This window comes from Marmota marmota, unplaced genomic scaffold, assembly GCF_001458135.2.
Source record: "Marmota marmota marmota unplaced genomic scaffold, marMar, whole genome shotgun sequence".
Taxonomy (NCBI): domain Eukaryota; kingdom Metazoa; phylum Chordata; class Mammalia; order Rodentia; family Sciuridae; genus Marmota; species Marmota marmota.
In genome coordinates this window covers 1,902,922-1,923,778 of record NW_025999894.1, presented here as the reverse complement: position 1 = coordinate 1,923,778, position 20,857 = coordinate 1,902,922, and the positions used below count along the sequence as shown (strand labels likewise).

At 54.3% G+C, this 20,857-nt stretch overlaps 1 protein-coding gene across 5 annotated transcripts in view; it reads left to right on the top strand.

Moving 5' to 3' along the window:
* The first annotated feature begins 6,279 nt into the window (after positions 1 to 6,279).
* Srebf1 (sterol regulatory element binding transcription factor 1) overlaps positions 6,280 to 20,857 on the top strand; it is a 21,286-nt gene continuing 6,708 nt past the window's right edge. For 2 of the 5 annotated variants that reach the window (XM_048796017.1, XM_015503470.2), the window contains exons 1-4: positions 6,280 to 6,512; positions 19,615 to 20,046; positions 20,419 to 20,588; positions 20,679 to 20,816. In XM_048796017.1, coding sequence (XP_048651974.1) covers positions 6,422 to 6,512; positions 19,615 to 20,046; positions 20,419 to 20,588; positions 20,679 to 20,816 — 831 coding nt within the window. In that variant the 5' untranslated portion in view covers positions 6,280 to 6,421. Of the gene's footprint in view, positions 6,513 to 16,305; positions 16,463 to 19,614; positions 20,047 to 20,418; positions 20,595 to 20,678; positions 20,817 to 20,857 lie in introns of those variants that run through there. The other 3 variants (XM_015503469.2, XM_015503468.2, XM_015503472.2) reach the window with 2 other exon arrangements.

Genomic DNA, 20,857 nt, shown 5'->3' with positions numbered 1-20,857 from the left:
CACAGATAGCCACTGATGGTAGCAGCCACAAAGCTGTCACAGCCTGCCTGAGAACTCTAGGGCCAGGTGCTATAGGTCTTCCTGTGTCTTACCCCAGGTCCCAGAGTTGCACAGGGAGGCCAGTCACCCCTGCCCAGAGCAAGCAGGCTGGAGGCACACCCTGAGCCCACCTCAGCTGGGCTCCGCTTTTGGTCAGGTATCAGAATCTTCGGCAGAGCCTATGCCCAGCACTGAATTGAAGAGCCACTGCTCCAGGGCAGACAGATCTTTCTTCCCCTCACCTCTTTTTTTTTTTTTTTAAATAACAGCTTTATTGAGATAAAACTGACATCACCAGCTAAGTGCACTGTTTACTTGGGAGATACTTGGGAGGCTGAGGCAGGAGGATCACAAGTTTGAGACTAGCCTCTGCAACTGAGCAAGACCATCTTTTGAAATATAAAAATAAATAAATAAATAAAAGGGCTGGGGGACGTAATTCAGCAGTAGAGAACCCCTGGATTCAACCCCTAGTTCCATAAAAAATACCTAAAATTAAATTAAAAATCATCACTATTTACCCACTTAAAAGTGTACAATTGAGTAGTTTGGGGTATGGGCACAGGGCACAGGGTTGTACGGCCATCACCACAGTCATGCACTATGGCCCTGAAAGAGGCCTGAACAGTGTCCCTGCCTGTGGAGAGCAGGTCAGACCTGAGACACTACCCTGGACTTGCCAGGATACCCGGTCAACTCGTGCTTTCAGCCAATGTCCCTGATAGCCTGTTCTTTGCCAGGTTGGTGCCGAAGGGGAGGGAGGAAAAGGGAGGGTGGCTCCAGTCCTGCCCTTGGGGAGCTGGGTTCCCAGAATCAAGGACAATCTGTAGCTCAGAAGCCCTAGAGTCCTCTCCCAGGGTCTGCAGGGAGGTAAGGCTCTGCCCTCTGGGAGTAGCTGAGCCCCAGAACACTCAGCTGCCAAAGAGCCGCTTCAGTCCGTAGGCCAACAGCAAGAAGGGGAGGGCACTCATGCAACTGACTCCGCTGACCAGCCTCCTGGGAGGGACTCCATGATCCCTGGTGAGCATTCACTAAAGTGAATTTCCCCAAATACAGTGGTAGCTATTCCTAAAAAAGAGGGGCAGCGGCACATGCGGCTCAGGAGGCTGAGACAAGAGGATCACGGGTTCAATGCTACCCTCAGCACCTTAGCGAGGCACTTTACAACTCATAGAGACCCTGTCTATATATAAAATATGAAAGAAGGCTGGGGATGTGGATCAGTGGTAAAACACCCGTGGGTTCAATCTTCAATGCCAAAAAAGGGGCGGGGGGTTGTGTGGAAATGTTTAGCAGCATTAGGACTTCTTTGTCCATGATGAAGGGAGTTTGCAGGCCAAATTTCTCAGAAATTAAATATGGGATCTTTTTTGGTCGTGGCAGAAATTGGTTAATTAGAAAATTTACTGGTTTAAGTAACTGAATATCAGCTTCAGGAATAGCTGAATCCAGGTGCTTATGGATTTGATCAGGAATCTGCCTCTCTGTGTGTCTTGGCTCTGCTTTCTCTGGGTTGGCTCTTCTCTGTGGCTGACTGTAGGCTCCCTGCAGCTGGAGGCGGACATCCTACTGGCAGAAGATGCTTCTTTCCCAATAGTTCCCATAAAAGTCCAAGAACTGACCCTGAAAATCAGGTTGTTAGCAGAAAAAGGATGAAATCTGGGTAGGCGTGAACAGTACATGGTCACTGTGGTGTCAATGGAGAGGGCCAGAGGCGGGAGTGATGTTCCTGGGGACACAGACTTGGACAGAGACAAACTTCTGGACTCATCTCTCAGTGCTCCCTCCTCAGTCCTCAGTTGCTTCCAGTCATGTCATTGGAGCCCTGAGAGGACAGGAGCTGCTTTCCCACTATAGATTCCCTCTCCAGAAATCTGGAAGGGAGCTGTGCAGGTGCACTGGTATCCTGCAGTAGCTCATGGCCATCTGCCCACTCGTCTCTGCCTGAGCACCTGAGAAGGGAATCGTTGCCCATTCACCTCTTTTCCAAGAAAAGGGTCTTTGTCTGACTGGAAGGAATGGCACACGCCTGTAATCCCCAGCCACTCAGGAGGCTAAGGCAGGAGGATCTCAAATTTGAGGCCAGCTTGGGCAACTTAGCGAGACCCTGTCTCAAAAACTAAAAAAGGGCTGGGGATGCAGCTCAGTGGTAGAGTGCCTCTGGGCTCCATCCCCAGTACTCCAAGAAAAAGTCTTTAGAAGGGAGACAGAACCCAGACATGTTGGATAGGCATGACTCACCCGGAGAGTCTATCCAGGTATTTCAGAGGGAACCCTGCTGGAGCTTTCTGGGTGGCCCACAAATGCCCTGTCTAGGGCCTCCGAGGCCATGCCCTCATCATCTCAGGAAGCAAAACCTCTACTTTCTGCACCAGGGAGTCAGTCTGGGATATTTCTGGAAGTGGAGTGGACTCCATGTCTGGGGCCATGTCCTCCTCACTCTAAGGCTGCTACTCTAAATGCAGCTTGCCTGGGGTGCTGGGTAAATCACTGTTCCTCTCTGGTCTTCACTATCCTGTCTATAAAATGGGGTTATGGGCCAGAAATTCAGTGCCTACTTTCATTTATAAATGAGAAAGTGGGCTGGGTATGACACCAGGAAATGGTAGGGACCATGGGAAAAGAGCTGGTTCATGAGGCAGCTAACTGTCAAGTCCAAGGCTGACCCACAGTTCCACTAAAGAAAGAAAGGGCAGCAATCCAGCTACGAGGTGAAATTTCCTTCTTTTGACAATTCAAAGTCATAACCCACTTATGACTGTATTTGACTGATGGGGGTCAGATGATGCCTGAGGTCCTGTGCCTTCCTGCCACCAACTAGACCCACACTATTCTGTGACTCCCCTTCAATATGCACTTGGCCTTTCCCCAAACAGCCAGGTAGCCCCAAGGAATAGGGATCCCATCCCTCCTCTCAGTCTGTGAACCTCACCCTCACTGTGCAATAGGCTTTGGGGCTCAACCAGCTCTTTTGTGGCTCTATCAAGTGGCTAGAAGTGCCCACCAGGCTGGGAATGTGGCTCAAGCGGTAGCACACTCGCCTGGCATGTGTGCGGCCCGGGGTTCGATCCTCAGCACCACATACAAACAAAAATGTTGTGTCCGCCAAAAACTAAAAAATAAATATTAAAAAAAAAATTTTTAAAAAAAGAAGTGACCACCAACGGTCCAAGCCTCCATGGGTAAAGGTGGCCGTGGAGGCTGAGAGGACTAGAAATCATTTGTCCAGCTCACTGAAGAGGCCAACTGGAATGAAGCCACATCTAGGACCAGAATCATCCATGTCATGGTCATCGGGCTCTATGATATACAGATGGAGAGATGGAAGGAGGAGAACTCTGGTCTCTCTTCTCATTGCCTAGAGATGGGGACATAACCCAGGCACATCCTAGTTCAGCTCTTGCAGCAATGTCAATAATGGGGCCAGGCAGAGTGGCAGGGGCTGAAGGAGCAGTCTTACTAGCCTAGTAAACCCTCAAAGGCGCGGGCCCCTCCAAATCGAACCTGCTGTAGGCACCTGGGGCATGGCTCCGCACCACTGACCCTATGGGCTCTGCCCACGCTCAATACCTGGCAGGTGCCCCAAAGGATTGGGAACCCATAGCAGCTGCCTTCCAGTTTGTACGACCCTCGGGAACGAAGTGGGTCCCAGTTGATAAAACCAAGGTCAGGCAAGGTTACCTGGGAGGAACCCCACGCTCCCTGCACGCCCGCACAGTCCGGACAGCAAAAGGCCGCCGGGGCCGTCCAGGGTCAGCTCGCTCGGGAGCCCAAGATGCGCACCTGGCTTCAGTCCCAGCCAGGTNCCCGACTCCCTGGTCTGCAGCCGCTGACCTGCCCTGGCCGCGTGTGCCTCAAGCCTGGCTTTCCGACTATCCCCGGCCCTGGCAAAATCAGGGCAACAGCTGGGAGGCCCTGGGCAAGTCGCTTCACTTCCTTGTGCCTCAGTTACCTCATCTGTAAAATGGGATGGGGACAGTCCTCTTCAGGCTGTTGGGGGGAATGAACGGGTTAATACAAGGAATGTATTTGCACGCTATAAGTATGCTCAATGGCTCAGTGATTATAGACCGGGGTCAAACCTGCCGGCTGAGATCACTTGTTCACCAGACTGGGACCCCGCCCACTCCTGGGTACACCAGGGCAGAAAGGTTTGTGCCCTAAGCGCCAAGGCTCAGAACTCCCCAGCCAAGAATGGCCTGAGGATCCTATTTAGAAGTCTAGGGATCCTTGGGGAGAAACCACCCAGACAAGCAGGTTCCCCTGAAGAACTGGAGCCTCTAGCCTGACTCGTGTATTGCTGGTTGCCTCGGTGATCCTAGGCTATGGGACAAAGATTTGTTTTGGTGGCAAAGACTCCCTCACCCTCTATAGGGGGCTTCAGCCAAGTTTCCGTTTCAACTGGCTTTTCTAGTCTGGGGTGCAGGTTTTATGTTGACCTTGCCTTACCTTTTTCCCTCTCTTGAATTCCTGTAATTTTGAAGTCCATATTTATTGAGCTGTGCTCTTCACATATGTGCTAAACTCGTTATAAGAATAGTGAATTGAGAACATTGAAAGCAGATCTGTTGCAATGGATGCAGTCATGCAATCGATGACTCCAAAACCTCAGCTGCTTTGGCAAAGTGACAAATCTAAGCTAAAGACTCAGGAAAGTGAAGTGATCCCAGGTCATATAGCAAGCAGGTGAAAAACCAGATCAGCTGAGTGAATAAGGTGGTCTTGAACTTTACCCAGTATCCCCTACTCCCACCTCTTGGGAAGAACATTTGCATTTGCAGGGAAGTTACCACCGAAGGAGAGAGGCGGGTGGAAGGATGGACTGAGAAGCCAACTGTGTTCCCTGTGTTCCCTAGCAGAGGCTCATCTTGAGCAGGGCTACTTGTAGATGTGGTTTGGAGACCCCCAGGGCTCCTGGCCATCCTGTTCTGGGTAATTTTCCATAGCAGCCATTTCCAGGAAAGGAACAAAGAGGATTGTGCATCCAGGCTGAGCCCCAGGGACTTGGGCCTCTCTGGCCACTCTTGGCCTACACACCCCACCCCCTTCTAAAATATAGCACTAATTTTGTCCAGACAGGCTATATCTGGGGTTGGCCCAGCAATTGTCAGGATGGCTGTCTCATTGAGGCCTGGGGCTCCAAGCCCTTATTCTCCATGACTATTCCCCAACAAGTTACTCTCTCTGTTGCAAACCTCTGGAGGCTCACTTTCAGATACCTGAATTTCAGTTCTGGTTTATTTCAGTCTACCTTCTAGGGACCCCTTCCTCTCCCCTGCCTGGCCTGGCTCAGTCCCTGTCATAGGGCCCAGGGTTCACTTCCAGCCTTCTCCTCCACCAGGAGAACTTGCCCAGCCTGTCATGGTCCAGGATAACTGGGCTTAGGTCTAACACAGAGTCCATCTCTTCCTCATGGTGGTAGATCCCAGAAACATGTACCAAATTTGTAGTCAGACAATCCTGCAGGGTCCAACTTTGCTGCTCCCTAAGTAGCTGTGTGACCTTGGGCTGGTCACTTTCTCTAGGTCATCTGGGTACTGGCTTCTTCCTTCAGAAGCTGCTGGCCCTCAAGCCCAACCCCCTCTCCTGCCTCCATGGCTGGATCTGGTAGGAAACCAGATTAAGACAGGATGGGAAATTCTAGCCTCTACTAGGCTCTCCCTTTGATCACTCCCTTTCTCTGGAGGCCAGTCTTCTGGTTCCTGTGCTGATCTCACAGTCCTCCTCCACATCATCCCTAACCTCCTAGCCAGCCCCTGGAGAGGCATCATTAGATCCCTGTTAGGAGGAAAGCAGAGGCACATAGTGGTGATGTAATTGGCCTGAAGCCACAAAGCAGGTCTGGAAGAGCCATGACTCGTACCTCAGATTAGAGTCTGTCTTGTTCTCAAGAGTCAAATCCAGAAAGTGAGGTTTGTAGGGTCTCCCTTGCCCTCCGCAGTCCAGAGACCTCTGGGCCCTGTCCTGGGGCTTCCACTCAGCCCTTTCATTAGGTGCTAGAGGAACTGAGGCCCAGGCTAGGGTCTGCTCTGGAAATGGGCACGTCTGCCAAAGGCTGCTGTGCGGGAGGCTGGATTTACGGGATGACTGGGAGGCACTCTGAGAACAGGTTTATAGGGCAGTCTGGGGAACAGGGGGGGTTCACCCGGCTCTCCCCAGGGGGCGAGGCCGTTACTGTTAGGGGCGGGGCCTCTCGCTAGCCCCGCCTCAGCCTCGCCCGCCCAGCGGAGCTGCTGCCGGGGAAACCCAGTTTCCGAGGAACTTTTCAAGGCCTCCGGGCCACCACCGAGGACAGGGCGGGACGCGAGAGCGCGGCGCTCCCAGGGACCGGCCAAGCGAGGCGGCGGGCCCCGGCGGGCCGCCCGGAGGAGGCAGCTGCGCCATGGACGGGCCATCTTTCGGCGAGACGGCTCTGGAGCAGGCTCTGGCCGAGCTCTGCGAGCTGGACACGACATTGCTGACCGACATGGAAGGTTCGTTAGGACAGGGGGAAGCACGGGCGGCACTCGGGCCTTGTCTCCCCGGCCAGCGCAGGGCGCTGCGGAGCGGGCGGCGGCTCGGTGCTGTGCACGCGGGGCTCTCTAACGTCTCTGGGCTGCGCTGTGGGCCTTGGGGTCCCGCCTTTCCGGCGTCCGCCATTGGTGTCTCGCGCAGCGCGTTGGGGTGCGGGCCCTCGGGGGCCACACCTCGCTGGGTCCCTTGGCGACTCGGGTCGGGACACGTGCGTCTCTAGGTGTCCGGGGTTCTGTACCGCGTCCCCAGTCCGGCGGCTGCGGAGGCTAGAGCTTGGGACCCGGGCGTCGCCGAAGCTCCGCCCCCGCCGTGACATCAGCGGGGGTTACTCACGGTCATTCCCTCCGGCCGAGAGTTCAGCTCGGCCCTGGAGCTCCTGCGCATGCGCATGGCGCTGTCTCTTGTCCTCCCCTCCCCTGAAGTACAGGTGTAGGATCGCACTAGCTTCCGTGCAAATTATTGAGCATCTACAGAATACCATCCCGGCCTAGGCACTGAGGGCTCACAGGTCCAGGCTGTCCCTCTTATTGGGGAGTACAAGAGTTCCCAAGGAAACCCACAGACGGGTATTTAGTTGCACTTCGGTGATGCAGGGATGTGGCTACTTTGGGTCCAGCGGTCTGGAGAGGTCTCTTCCGACTGATTTGAGCCCTGGGACCAATGGGGAAGAATGTTTTCAGGACAAGGCCAAGGCCAAGGCCAGGTCCCTGAGGAAGGACCTAAGTTTGAGGGTTAGTGGAGGGTTTGCCTACAGGGGATGAGCTGGCCCATTGAGGACCAGAGCAGAGCAGTGGTGTCCACTTGCACCCATTTTTAAATTTTTTTCAGTGCTGGAACGAACTTCAGGTTGTCCCCCCATGCCCCAGGCCAGGGCTCAATCACTGAGTCACACTCCAGCCTCTTAAACTGCATAAACCACTCTGGTGGTTATACCTAACGGTGGCAGCAGGTGCCAGTTAGGAGGCTGTGACTTCCACTTTCTAGACGGTGAAAATGAATCCCTCTGGGAGATTATCCTTCACGGTTGCTGTGCAGGAGTTTTAGAAACACCAGCTACTTGGCACTTCATTGAAGGGGAAGTTGAGACAAAAAGCACAAGCTGCCTGAATTCTCACAACCTGGATGGACATGTCCATGGAGACTGCGGCCACCCTGGGGTTGGCAAAACCAACCCAACTAAGCCACCCCAAATCCTGCCCTACTGACTCAGCTAGCAGTTCTGTAGCTCTGGGCCCAGTGGGCACAGCCCTAGAGTGCCAGTATGTGGGCATTGGGGTCCAGACTTGAGCCTGAAGACTACTTACTTCCTTTGCTCTCTTGCACAAACCCTCTCACCTGCTAAGCCTTCCAGAAAAATGAAGATGCAAACGCTTCCTTCACGGGGGGGGGGGGGGGGGGGGGGGGGGGGNCTCAGTGCCTCATGCAAGCCAGGTGAGCACTCTACCACTGAGCCACAACCCCAGCCCATATATAGATGTGTATATATATATATATACATATATATATACACACACACATATATTTTTTTAATAAATTAGAATAGAATCCATTGGTCACAGCAGATTGGAAGCCTCTTGGCTCACATCAATGGCCAGAGAACAATCAAGTTCCCTCATTTATCTGCGTGATCCCTTGTTGATGGACATCTAGATTCTGGATTGTTTTGTTCCATAAACTGTGCTGCACCCTGAGGCCAATCTTTGCCCAGATCCATAGGATGATAGGATGAGACTCTGGGAGAACTGCTGGTTATAGGCCTGAATGGCGTTTTCCAAACTTCTACCAGGCTTAGAGCTGGTGTAGAGAGAGGTGGGTTGGGGGGTGTTAAGCCCAGGTGTCCTGAGGCATGAATGAGGAGCTTTTGGAGTCCCAGGAGGAGGAGTCCCACTGCCTCCAGCAGTGGGGAGAGGGGTGGGAGTGGGGTGTGTTGACTTGTGTGCTAGAAGTTTCCTCTTGTGGCTGGGCTGGAGGATCTTATGGACTGAGCACTTAGGCTCTGTGTTGATGATCTCATTGAATCCTCTCAACAGCCCCAATTGGGTAAACTTAGGATCTTTATCTTCCAGATGAAGGTCTTGAGGAACAGATAGGGTAAAATGACTTGCTCAAGGTCACAGGGTCTTATAGGCACAGCAGAGCCAGGATTCAGCCCCAGGCTCTGGGCTCCAGAGCTCCTGAGCTTTCAACTGCTGGGCTCCTAAGACAGAGTGGCCAGTTGGGGAATGTGCTCTACATTTTTTTCTGTGGTCCTGGGAGTGGGTCATAGAGGGGCTTGGAGTGGCTTTAGAGCCAAGAGACTGAAAACTGGCACGAGGGAGCCAGCTGAGGGCCCTGAGCCTCACCCAGCCCAGCCACCTGCCTCCTCCAAACCCTCTGTCATGTGAGTGGATTTTGGGGTGGGGCTGCCACCTGGAGGCCTCGTTTCTGTGGGTGACGGTGTGCTCTGGGTCTGAGCCCAGCCACTGCACCCTGACCTCAGGTGAGCTCCACCTTCTCCCTTCCTTGCTCCCTGCTTGGGGTCCCTGGTGGCTGGGGAAAGAGAAGGAAGGAGAGCAGCCCTTACACATGTTGAGGATTATTATTAAGCCTGTGGCAGGCCTCACCTCCCTGCTGAGGATTAATTTATCAGATCTTGCACAAGTTTAAAAGTGCAGAGGAGTTGAATGGAGACAGAATTGTGATTGGGGGCCAGGAAGGGGAACTAGGCCCAGCTGAGGAGTCTGAGGAGTCATTCTGGGGGCTGTGGGCAGCCCAAAGTCTTTGATGAGACTCATTCACTCTCTTGTCTGAATACCTTCATGTCTGCCCTGTCCCTCGGACCCCAGATATCTGCCAAGCTCTGATCAAGTGTGGCCTCCTGGTAGGCCCTCCTGGGTCTCATCTCAGCTCCCCCACCCCAGTGCCACCTCACCCCAAGTGAGCAGAGCTCTCCTTGGCCTGATGTCCCTCCCTCTGTGTCCAACCCCACCTCTGGGGGGCCTTGTTTCTAGCCTGTGTTTGACTGCTTTCTGGATCCAGACCCACCCTGGTGGAGAGGGCACACTGGAGGCCCCCTGCTGCCCACACCTCTCCCTAGGGTATCTCAACTTTCTTTCTAGTCCCACCAAGCACTGGCACTCCTTAGGAAACAACTCTAGGCTGCTTACTGCCCAGCTTTGGGCATAAATGTCCCCAGTGCCCCTCCAATAATGTTCTGCTGTCTCAGCATGGCATTCAAGATGTGCAAGATTTCCCAAGCCTGCCTCCCCCCATGACTTTGCCCACCCATTCAGAACCCACCTCTCAAGCCCACCCCTTCTCCCTCACCTCCATGTGCAGAGCCCTCAGGAGGAGAGCCTGAGAGGCTCTCTCTTCCCTTGCCTGTTTCTGCCTCTTGGTATCTGATCTACTTTTAATCCCAACATGGCCATGAACTGCTTCCTCTAGGGAAAGTATCCTGTCTTTCTGAACCACAGAGGCCTCCTTTGAAAAACAGGAAATGGTGGCTATCAAGTTTGCTGTCTCTCAGTCCCTGAGAGTTCAGTCCTAGTTCCTCTGCAGCTGCAGGGCTGGGGGAGTGCAGAGGACCGTGCTGGGAATGGGCCCAAGGAGGCAGGTGGACAGGTGACTGGGAGTTACCTCTTGCCCGACAGTTACTTAGCTGAACACAAACATCTCGAGTGACCTGGTCAGACCTGGTCAGCTCCAAGCAGGGGTTGCTGCCAGGTAGAGGCCTGAGATTTGGACTTTGCCTGCTGACAGGTATAGCCTGGGTTGGAAGTGTCTCTGGCCTTGTCTCCTGCCAGCCACATGCCCTGCATATGTGCTTTTTGACCCTGGGACTGGCAGGGACTTCACAGTCCTATCATCCTATGAGCCCTGCATCCGATGTACCCCACAGAGGTAGTTGGGGGTAGTGGGGACTTCTAAAACATGTCAGGGGCTCCTGGCAAGAGGGCAGGGAGCCTTAGAGCTGGCTCCAGCTATGGAGCCCTCTGGGTTCAGGGCTTGTTAGCAGTGGGCCAGGGTCCGGGGGCCTGTCCCCAATCCCAAAATTTTGTGACTTGGAGATTTTCCCCTAGATTTTTCCTCCCAACTGACCTCCCCCACAAGCTTTCTCCCAGCAAACCTTGCACCTCCAAGTTGTTCCTACCAGGCTCGGGGTGGAGCCCAAAGCTCTTCAAGTCCATCCTGCTATGTGACCTCGAGCAAGAGCCTTGATCAAGGTTCTTATCTCTGACCTTTATGTTCAAGGGGGAGAGTACTAGAAAATTTCTTGGACTTGTGAGGATCAGATGTGCTAATTTAGGTCAAAAGCATAAGTAGCGCGTGACACATAGTAGGCCCTCAACAGTGCCAGTTACTGTTGTTATTACCACCGTATAGAACACTTACTGGGGACTTTGATATATTTAGCTCAACAAATGTTAGCAACAGTTCTCCAAGGAGCCTGTGCTAGGAGTTTCCAGAATGTTCCAGGCTATGGTTCCAGTTCTGAGCACTGGCTGTGGGTTGGTCCTGGCTCTCTGCATGAGACAGGTCTATTAGGCGTCCCCTACTACCAAGCAGGGACAAGCACCCTGTCCTTATCCATTGAAGGTGGAAGGAGATGGTGTCCCTGTGCACTGTGCAGGTGGGGATTCACTCCCAGCCCCTCCAGTTGCCAGCCTGGTGTGACCCAGGCCCAGTGGCAGCTGACCGGGAGTGGAGGGGATGTGCCACCGATAGGAGGCCAAGCCCCTGGATTGCTTCCCCGGAGGGCCAGCTGGGGAAGCTGAGGAAGCTTACTTCCTGTTGTGGGAAGTGGAGCAGATGTTTCTCCATCTCCCACCACAGTTAGTTTCCTGGTTAAGTCACATTAAGGTGGCCTTGGAAATGCAAATGAAGTGCCTTTCAGGTTTCAGTCACACCACTCTGGTACTGAGCAGAGCACCTAAAAGTACATTAAAAACAATAAAACCTAGTGCTGGTGATGCTGAGTAAATAGATGACACTGCAGACATGGTTGTAAAGGGATTTATCTTTCTTTTTTTAAAAAAAAATATTTATTTTTTAGTTGCAGTTGGACACAATACCTTTATTTGCTTTTATGTGGTGCTGAGGATCGAACCCAGGGCCTCGTGCTTGCTAGGCGAGCACACTACCACTGAGCCACAATGCCAGCCCAAGGAATTTATCTTTCCTGGAAAGCAAAATGACTCTAAAATGACACACGCTGTCTTTGCTTCAGGTTTAAAACAACCCAAAAGGGAGAGGAAAAATTATAAGAAAGGCACAGCATTGCTATTGAGTCTAGGAATAATAATAAGGGACGACCCCAGGTTGGGGTAAAATCAGGGGCAGTTTGTGGGGTGGTCCCTTGAGTTTCAGTTCTGGAATGATAAGAATGTGTACTGCACCCCGCCCTCGATTGAGACCAACTGTGGAACTGGTGCTGAGTGACATCTTGCTTAATCACCATATTACAGCTTATATTAAGGATCACTGGTGTAGGTCAGGGACGAGCCCCTGGGGAAAGAGGACGGGTAACTGTTTTACAGGACAATATGGCCAGGTCCAGAGGAGGGGAGATTCTGAGGTGACATCCGAGTATGTTTTGAGGGAATTGGAATTTGCCAGGTGGACAGAGAATAATGGGAAGGGCATTCCTGGCAGAGGGGACCGCCTGGGCAGTGGCATTAAGGAACAAGATGGGTTCAGAGAGCAGGCAGGGAGAATGAGGCTCTGCAAGAGCTGGGCTCAGTGGGACCTCTTGGCCGGAGCCCGACTGCAGTCCACACAAACCCAACAGGTATTCCTACTGTGCTCAGGCCTGCGCTGGGGAAGGCTGGGGTCACAGAACTGGTTCCGGTATTGGCTCTGCCTTGAGGGAGCACAACAGAAACCTGGCTCTGAATTTGGCACGGGGAGGGGTGGGGACATTGGGTCCTGGGAGTGGGGAGTGATTAGGAAGGCCTCAGGGAGGAGGCCGTGCCCAGCCGACCCATAAAGAGCTCTGTGTTGTTCCCCTGGGTTCTTGCACTATGTACACACTTCCCAAGCTGGGACCAATGACAAGGCAGCTTGGGACAGAATCAGGCTGGAGCTGAGGTTCACTCCTGGCCCTGGCAGGCTAGGGCTGCAGAGTAGGCCTTGGGCTCAGCAGATCTGGGTTGAAGTCCCAGATCCCACCTTGGCAGCAGAGGGACCCCAGGCACCGAGTCTCTGAGCCTTGGTTTCCGTATCCATCAAGAGGCCTGTGACCAGGTGCACCAGGGCTCATCCCATTCCAAGAAGAACAGGCGCACACTTGTGCCCTTGGGGCATCTGTGAGCACACAAAGGGCAGCCTGTCCCCCTGTTGCATACATGTTGCATACAGCCAGAGGGTGCCAGCACCTGCTGATCTGAATGATCAGAAGGATCAAGGAGGGGCTGGTGGGAGGATTCTGGGCGGTTCAGGCAGGCGAAGCTGGTGCTCCCTGGAGTGATGGGCAAGTGCCATTTCCTCCCCAGCCCTGCAACCTCCATCGCCAGGCAGAGATGGCGTGCTCCAGGGTCCCAGGAGCCACCCACCCTGTGTTCTCCCCTGAAGGCGGTGCTCCTCGGACTGACACTATTTACACCATTTACCCTTCACAGAACCTTTGATCTGCATTGCATGGGACCATTTGCAAATCTCTGAGAATCAGTGTCTACGGCCTAGGTGAAAGAGCCAGACAAACCTGGGTTGGAATCCCGACTCCATGGCTGCCTCTCTTGCCCACCACTCCCTTCCCTGCAGCCATCCCATCAAGCTCGTGCCCACCTCAGGACCTTTACACGTGCTCTTTCTTCTCTCCAGGATGTCCTTCCTCCCTTCTGGCCTGGTTTCACTCAGGTTCCACTCAGATGCTCAGGCAGGCCTGAGCTGACCACCTCATTTACATGTCTGGGGTTCAGGGACTTGTGTGGGTTGGACAGATTGTAGAGTTCTGTGATAGTCAGAGCTGGGCTCTCTGCAGGTTCGTGGATCGATTCACAGCATGAATAGGCCCGAGTCGTTAAAGCCTGTTCCTCCTTGGCCTTCAGAGGGAACTTGGAGGTAGAGCCAGGAGGGGTTCAGGTTTCCTGTTGGATCTTTTGAACTGTACCTTTACAAGCCAGCTTCCTGTAGGAGCTTCGTAGAATCTGGGCAGGAGAGGAGGGGAAAAGGAGGGCTCAGGCTTGGGGAGGGGCTTCACAAGCCTGGAAGATGGAGGATTCAGAGAGCATCTGGACCCACTGAGGCCTAGAACTGGGCCATCCCCCTTTCCCTCAGTTCAGAGAGTGTATAGAGACCAAAAGTGCTTCTCAGTGTCCACGGGCAGCCCAGAGCTCAGCTCCCCAGCAGCAGATGGTCCACAGTTTGGGCACCATGGGTGTGCCTTTTGAGACTTAACTGTCCTACTCCTAGGGAACTGGGACTTAACTGTCCTGCTGACCTGGGGTGAGACAAAAGAGGTACTCCCTTTAATGGGACACCTAGGTGTCCCACTTGCCTCACCCTAGTTTAGCCCTGTTAATTCCCCAGAAAAAAAGAATCTCGGTCAAATTGTTATAGAGCCTAGACTTGAATAATGCAAGGGTCAGACACTACTTGACTTTCCAGTTCTAGAGATTCCAGTTGGTGCAGAGGAAACCTTTGTTGAGGCCTTATTGGGTGGTGGGTGCTTTGCACACTTTGCTTTCCCAGAATCCTCATCCCTGGAGATTTGAAGAGTGGAGACAGGGCCTAGAGACTCAGAGAAAGGGAGTGACTTGCCTCAGGACACACAGCAAGTAGGGGCTGAAGGAAGAGCAGGCCCTAGCATATGGCTCCAGATCCCTCAATTGGCTACATCTTTAGAGGGAAGCTATGGGGCTGGCTCTCAAGTTTCCATCCTACTCTTACCTCTAGCCATCAGCATCTACAGAAATGGGCCAGCAAATCTGGCTCCAGGGAAGAGTGAGGTGGGGTCTAACCAGGCCACAAGTTCCAGGGGATGGCTGTACCTTTACAAGCCACCAGGTGCCTAAGGGAACCCAGACTCTGTGCCCTGATCCTGTAGCTTGCTTAGCTTAAGCTGTGCCCTCGGCTTGAAGACCAGCCCTTTGTACCAGGGTCGAATTCTTCCTCTTGGGAGCCTTCCCTGAGTCCTGCGCCTCAGGGGGTCAGTGAGCAACTGTCCTCTCTCTCCTTCCTCCTCAGTCCAGATAGGATGGGGGTGTCGACAGAGCAGGGAGGTGGCAGAAATAAGAAAGAAAAAGGGTGGAGAGGATGGGACTTTCTGGTGGCTCTAGTCCTCTGTCTCAGGTGAGTTTCAGATGGGCATTTGCCTGCGGGTCCTGCCACACTCTAGGATTTGAAACTGGGGAACAAAGTCATGAAGAGACCGAGTCGGGGGAGTCCACTTTTGGGAGACTCCTGCCTGGAACCCAGCCCCCTATGTCCTGCTGGGCTGGGACTCTTCCTCGACTTGTTCACCTGAGCTCAGGGCCTTTTTCAAGAGCAATGCTTTGTTTTTGTTGGGGGGTTGGGGGTTGGCAGTGGAGCAGGTGAGCACCCACAGGCTGACCAGAGAGGGAGGTAGAGGTGCCAGAAAAGACTTTTGTTGTCCTTGGAACCTCCCACGAGGCCATGAAGGAAGAACCTGGGAAAGTGGTGGGGGCAAGGTGTATGTGAATGAAACTGGGAAGAGAGATCTGGGGCCCAAAGAGACCCCAGCACCCCAACATGAGCTGCTGAGACACTGGGCTGGCCTGGCCAGGATTCCGCCCTCCCACGTTGCAGCAGAATGGGGACTGTCCTTGCAGTTTGAGGCTGTCAGGCTGCTAGCCAAGCTCTGGGCATTTGTCTGAGTGGTGTTGAACTTTTACCTTTGACAGAAGGGGACACAGGCTTAGGTACCACCCCGCTACAAACCCTCAGAGCCTGTCACCACTGCCTTTCTCACAAAGGGTCTCAGGGACTGGGTCCTGGTCTCCTAGGCCTATATGATGGTGAGTCAGTCAGTTTTGATACCTACTGGGGTCTGAGACCCAGAAGTGGTGTGCAGACATCACTGACTGCAGAGGGACGTCTGAGCTGGGAGTCAGTAGACCCTGGATTGTCAAATTTGGGGCAGGAGGTTCTCTTGCTTATTCTAAGCTGCAGTTTTCCCTAGGCGGTCTTCTGGATTGGGATCCTCAGACCCTTCCTTGAGGTGAGGGTTAGCCCCACACAGGGGCTGTCCCTGAAGGGAGAGGTTCCTGTACCCACTGCGGGTAACATCTGGGAGTCCTTGGTCTTAATTCAGAGCCACATATTCTCTCTCTTACTTTTGTCCTTCAAGCCGGGAGATAAGCTTGCCCCATTTCCCTTGTCCCATTTCCCGGGGTAGTAAACTGAGGCTTGAGCGGTCCAGGCTCGCTCAGGGTGAGCTAGCAATTTGTAACCACAGAGCTCGGGGCGTGCATCCCTGCCCGGTCCTCCCTTGCCCGACCCCCAGCTCCGCGGCACTTCTCGGAAGTGGTAATGGGAGGAGCAGGGAGCTAGTGAGGGGGATGACCGCTAGTAACCCCGGCGGACGCTGGCGCCGAGCGGGTTAAAGGCGGACGCCGGCGAGTAACCCCGGCCCCATTCAGCGCCGTGGGGTGAAACCCGAGCCCAGCCGCCGTCGGGGTGGGGCGGGGCCCTAGTGAGGCCGCGGCACTGCTGCTGATTGGTCGCGCGCGCTCACCCCATGCCCGGCCCGCGGCCCCGAGGAGGGCGGGACTGGGGGGCGGGGCCTCTCTTGGGGGCGGGGCCTGAGGGCCGGGCGGGGCGGGGCTCTCTGAAGCTCTCAGCCGGCTTTAAAACTCCGCCGAGCCTTGACAGGTGAAGTCGTCGCGGGGACGCGGTCAGAGCCAACCGCCTGGACGCCCCGAGGGGGCGGGGGGCGCGCGCTACGGAGCCATGGATTGCACATTCGAAGGTATTTGTTGGAAGACCTCCGTTTCCTTTATCACATTGCCTCTGGCCTCCGCTGCCGGTCACCGTCTCGGGTTCTCACAGAGGGGGCGTGGAGGCCCCTTCCTCAGGGAGAGGGCGCACCAGTTCCCGGCTCACCGGGGGAAGATGGTAGACCACCCTCCAACCCCGTGAGTCCCCTCTGCAGCCCGAGGAGTGGGTTTGCTCAGAGACGCAACAGCAGGACGGTTACACTAATGGGGTTTAAGTGGCTTTCCCCACATCTCCTTCTCCGGGCAGGGTCAGGAAGAGGCAAGCGGTAGGGCCAGTTGTCTTGTCTGCCAGGCAGTCCCACTATAAAAGCAAATGCTGTCTGTCCAGACTTCTTCCTCCTCATATAGACTTGTTGGGTCGCCCTGCTTCTTGTGAGGAGTAGAAAGTGGGAGTCCTGGACTGTCTACGATTGTCAATTTCTATTTGGGGAGACTGTTTCCCCCATTTATAAAGAGGGTCTCACCTGAAGTGGGCTGAGGAGGGGGAGTCCTGCAATGAGAAGTACGGTAGGACTTTATGATCTGCATAAATCTGAAGGGCCCACAAAGTGTTTCTTTTTGAGGATCCAGGGAAGCTGAGTCTGCCATGCCCTCTTTCTCTGTTGATGGCCTTAGACAGGTCCCCTCTTGGAGTGATGTTCTTGCCTTGGCATCTGTGGGTAGACAATGTTGTCTCCACTCTGCTGAGCAAAGCTTCAGGCAGTGTTGCCAAAAAGGGTTTAATCCTTTCTGTTGTACAGATGAGGAAACTGAGACGCAGTGAGAGGAGGGGAGTAGCCCAAGCCCTAACCAAGTGGTAGGCAGGTGGTCAGCAGAGATGATAGGCAGGGATGAAGCTCAGGGTGGGGGACTTGAATACTTTAGGACCCTGGGATTGTGCTTATGGATTCCAAAGAACCCTTTGATCCAGTAGGTGGCCTCCCTGAGTGGGTTAGAGGGCCCTGGGCTGAGCCAGTAAGGCTGCTAGTCGCCAGCTCGGGAAGAGGGCCCTTGGCCAGGCTGGGACTGAGGCAGGGAGTATGTCCCAGTCTGTACGAGGAGGAAGAAGTCTGGACAGACAGAATTTGCTTTTATAGAGGGGAAACCAAAGCCCTGAATGGCCAGACCTGGGTCTCGAGGCCACTTGGCTGCAGCGGGGCCTGGGTTTGTGCCCAGAACACACAAAGACACACTGGTTGGCTATGTGGCCAGCAGCTGGCTCAGGCCCAAGTCTCTGTCTGTTCAGCGGAGGAATGGGTTAGTGTTAGCAGCTTCCTTCTTTGGTACAGCAGGGAAAGGTGCAGAGGTTTGGCATTTTGTGAACCTGGGTTTGAATCCCCTGCATGCTCTTGGAATGCTTGTGGCCCTTATTGAACTTCGGTGTCATTTTTTGCTTCCAAGATAGGTGGGCTAAACTTCTGAGTAGGGGTAGAGGCCTTGGGGTCAGGTTGGTCTGGACTTAGTTTTGTTAGACTAGTAACTCTACTGTTCAGTTTCTTCATCTTTAGAAGGGAGCACCACATTCTACGCAATACCTTCTTGCAGCTGAATGTCAGGGGGATTATGAGTGCAGTTTAGCCCCATCAATGTGGGTGGCCCCAGTGTAGACCTGGATCTTGATTCAGGCCTACCCTTCTGGCCATTTCTGGACTCTTCTCGGCATGGGTGAGGACCCTGCTCTGACCTGGGCTTCTCTTGGAGGTCTGCCCTCTTGGTTGGCCCTCTCTGGAGATCCTAGGCTGTCCCAGGAGGAGTAGGCCGTGACTGCACAGCTGGGTCTGGGCACAGGCCATCTCGCCACCTTCTCAGGGGCTCCTTTCTCAGCACCTATATATTCCCCCTGCAAATTGAGAGGATGGGTGTCATCACTTACCCCTCATTAGTCTTAGATTCTGTGTCTAGAGGACCCTGCTGGGCAGCTTTGAGGAAAGAATCCAGAAATGGCCAGTAGGTGGGAATGGGGCCCACTGCACCTATATGAAGACCCTCTCTGTCCTGTACCCACTTGCCTTCTACCTCTGAGTCCTATGATCTGGTACCTTCCAAGAACTGGATCTGCTAGGGCTCTTGAGGCATGCCCTGTTTTCACAGACTGAGAAATGCAGGCCCAAGTGGTGCTGGAACAAGTCTGTCCTGGGCCTATGGACCCCTTTTGTCTTGGGTGGAGTGGGCACTTCTTCACCAAGCTAGGTCCTGGAGTGTGTGGTAATGGAGGACTGCCTGGAAGGACAGGAGAGGCTGTCTGGAAAGGCTTGTCACCTGCTAGGCAATCACTTGGTGCCACTTCAAATCCACATTGTAGATGTGCAAGAATGTAGGGATTCAGAGGTGGCTGTCCCACGGAGATAGGAATGAAAGTTTACTGTGGTCTACATCAACCTATAGGAGCTTGGGGGTGTAGCAGTTCTTAGCCTGTGCCAGGTCCAGGGTTCAGTTCCCAGCACTAAGCCAAATAAAACAAACAAGACCCCCGCTAAAATACAGGCCATCCCTGGCTCCCCAGAAAGTTGTTTGGTTCTGGGCAAGGTTTTTTTTTTTTTTTTCCCCCAGATGGGGTCTGGCTGTGTTGCCCAGATTGGCATCAAAATTCCTGGGCTCATGGGATCCTCTTGCCTCAACGTCTCAAATACCTGGGATAACAGGCATGTGCCACCACACTTGGCTTAGGCAGGGATTTTTGTCTTGTTCACGGTGCCTGTCATGGGGTAGGCTCTTGGTACCTGCTTATTGAATGATGAATGGATGAATGAATGAATGAACAAGCGTGGGCCCACGGTGTGCGATGGACTGAGTATATTGTCAGACGATCAGGCAAACATGGGGCTGTGGTAGGGGGTCAGACCATGAAATGCGTAATCTCAGACCTGACCCCAGCTCAATCCAGACGAGTGGTGGGGCAGGGTAGGGAGCCTCGTGGTGTCCACCCTGTCTAGTGTTATTAGGGCTGTTGGACACACATGCTGGATCAGATGTCGCTGAACACGTGTCTGAGAGATGGCTGTTTGTCCGAGAGTGCTGGCTTGTGTAGGTGGCTCCTGTTGCTGTGGATTTACCCCCACACGAACAGCTGTGGGTGATCAGGGAGCAGACAAACAGGCCCTGCTCAGGTCCAGTCTCCACTCATATGCTCTTCTCTCTTCCCCAGACATGCTCCAGCTCATCAACAACCAAGACAGCGACTTCCCTGGCCTGTTTGATCCACCCTATGCTGGGGGTGGGGCAGGGGACACAGAGCCTGCCAGCCCCAGTGCCAGTTCCCCAGGCAGCTTGTCTCCGTCTCCTGCCTCACTGAGCTCCCCTCTGGAAGCCTTCCTGGGGGACCCTAAGGCGGCATCCCCACCTTTGTCCCCTCCCCAGTCTGCACCCACCCCCTTGAACATGTACCCATCTGTGTCCCCCTTCTCCCCTGGACCTGGTATCAAAGAAGAGCCAGTGCCACTAACCATCCTGCAGCCCCCTACCCTACAACCCCTGTCGGGGACCCTCCTGCCCCAGAGTTTTGCATCCTCAGCCCCCCCACAGTTCAACTCAGCCCCTGTGTTGGGTTACTCCAACCTTCCTGGAAGCTTCTCAGCAGGTAAGGGGGGTGTATGGAGGGAGGGGACATTGGGGACAAGGCTGCCAGGAACACAGGAAGAAGTGTCAGTCATGGTCCTAGTGGAGGAATTTGCAGGTTCTAGAAGTTGAGTGTCCACTGTGCGGCCTGGGTCGCCCCATTGCTAGCGGCATTTCTCTGTCCTGGATGCTGGATGGAGTACTGCCTCCCACCAGAGGCCTGGCTGGCACATTTGCATCAGATCCTAGGCAGGGCCTGTCCCAATAGAAAATATGGGAATATTCCAGATAGGGACCATGACTCACTTGGGGCCATACGATGGCAGAGCTGAAGGGCAGGTTGAAAGTGGGTGAGGGCAGCCTTTGCCCGCAGCCCCAGGCTTTGTCTCTGCAGGGACCCCTCCTGGGAGCACCCAGCAGCCGCTGCCTGGCCTGCCACTGGCTTCCCCGCCAGGGGTCCCACCTGTCTCCTTGCATAGCCAGGTCCAGAGTACGGCCCCCCAGCAGCTGCTGACAGCCACAGCGGCCCCTGGAACGACCACTGTAACTTCACAGATCCAGCAGGTCCCGGTGAGGGGGTCTGGCCAAGCTGTGGGAAGGTGGTGGCCCTCGGCCCCTACACACAGCTTATGGCCCAGGCCTCTGCCACTCCAGGTCCTGCTGCAGCCCCACTTCATCAAGGCAGACTCCCTGCTCCTGACCACCATGAAGACCGATGTGGGGGCCACTGTGAAGGCTGCGGGTATCAGCTCCCTGGCCCCCAGCACAGCTGTACAGACGGCGCCCTTGCAGGTGGGCGGTCTGGACTGGGCAGAGGCTGCGGGGCGGGGGGG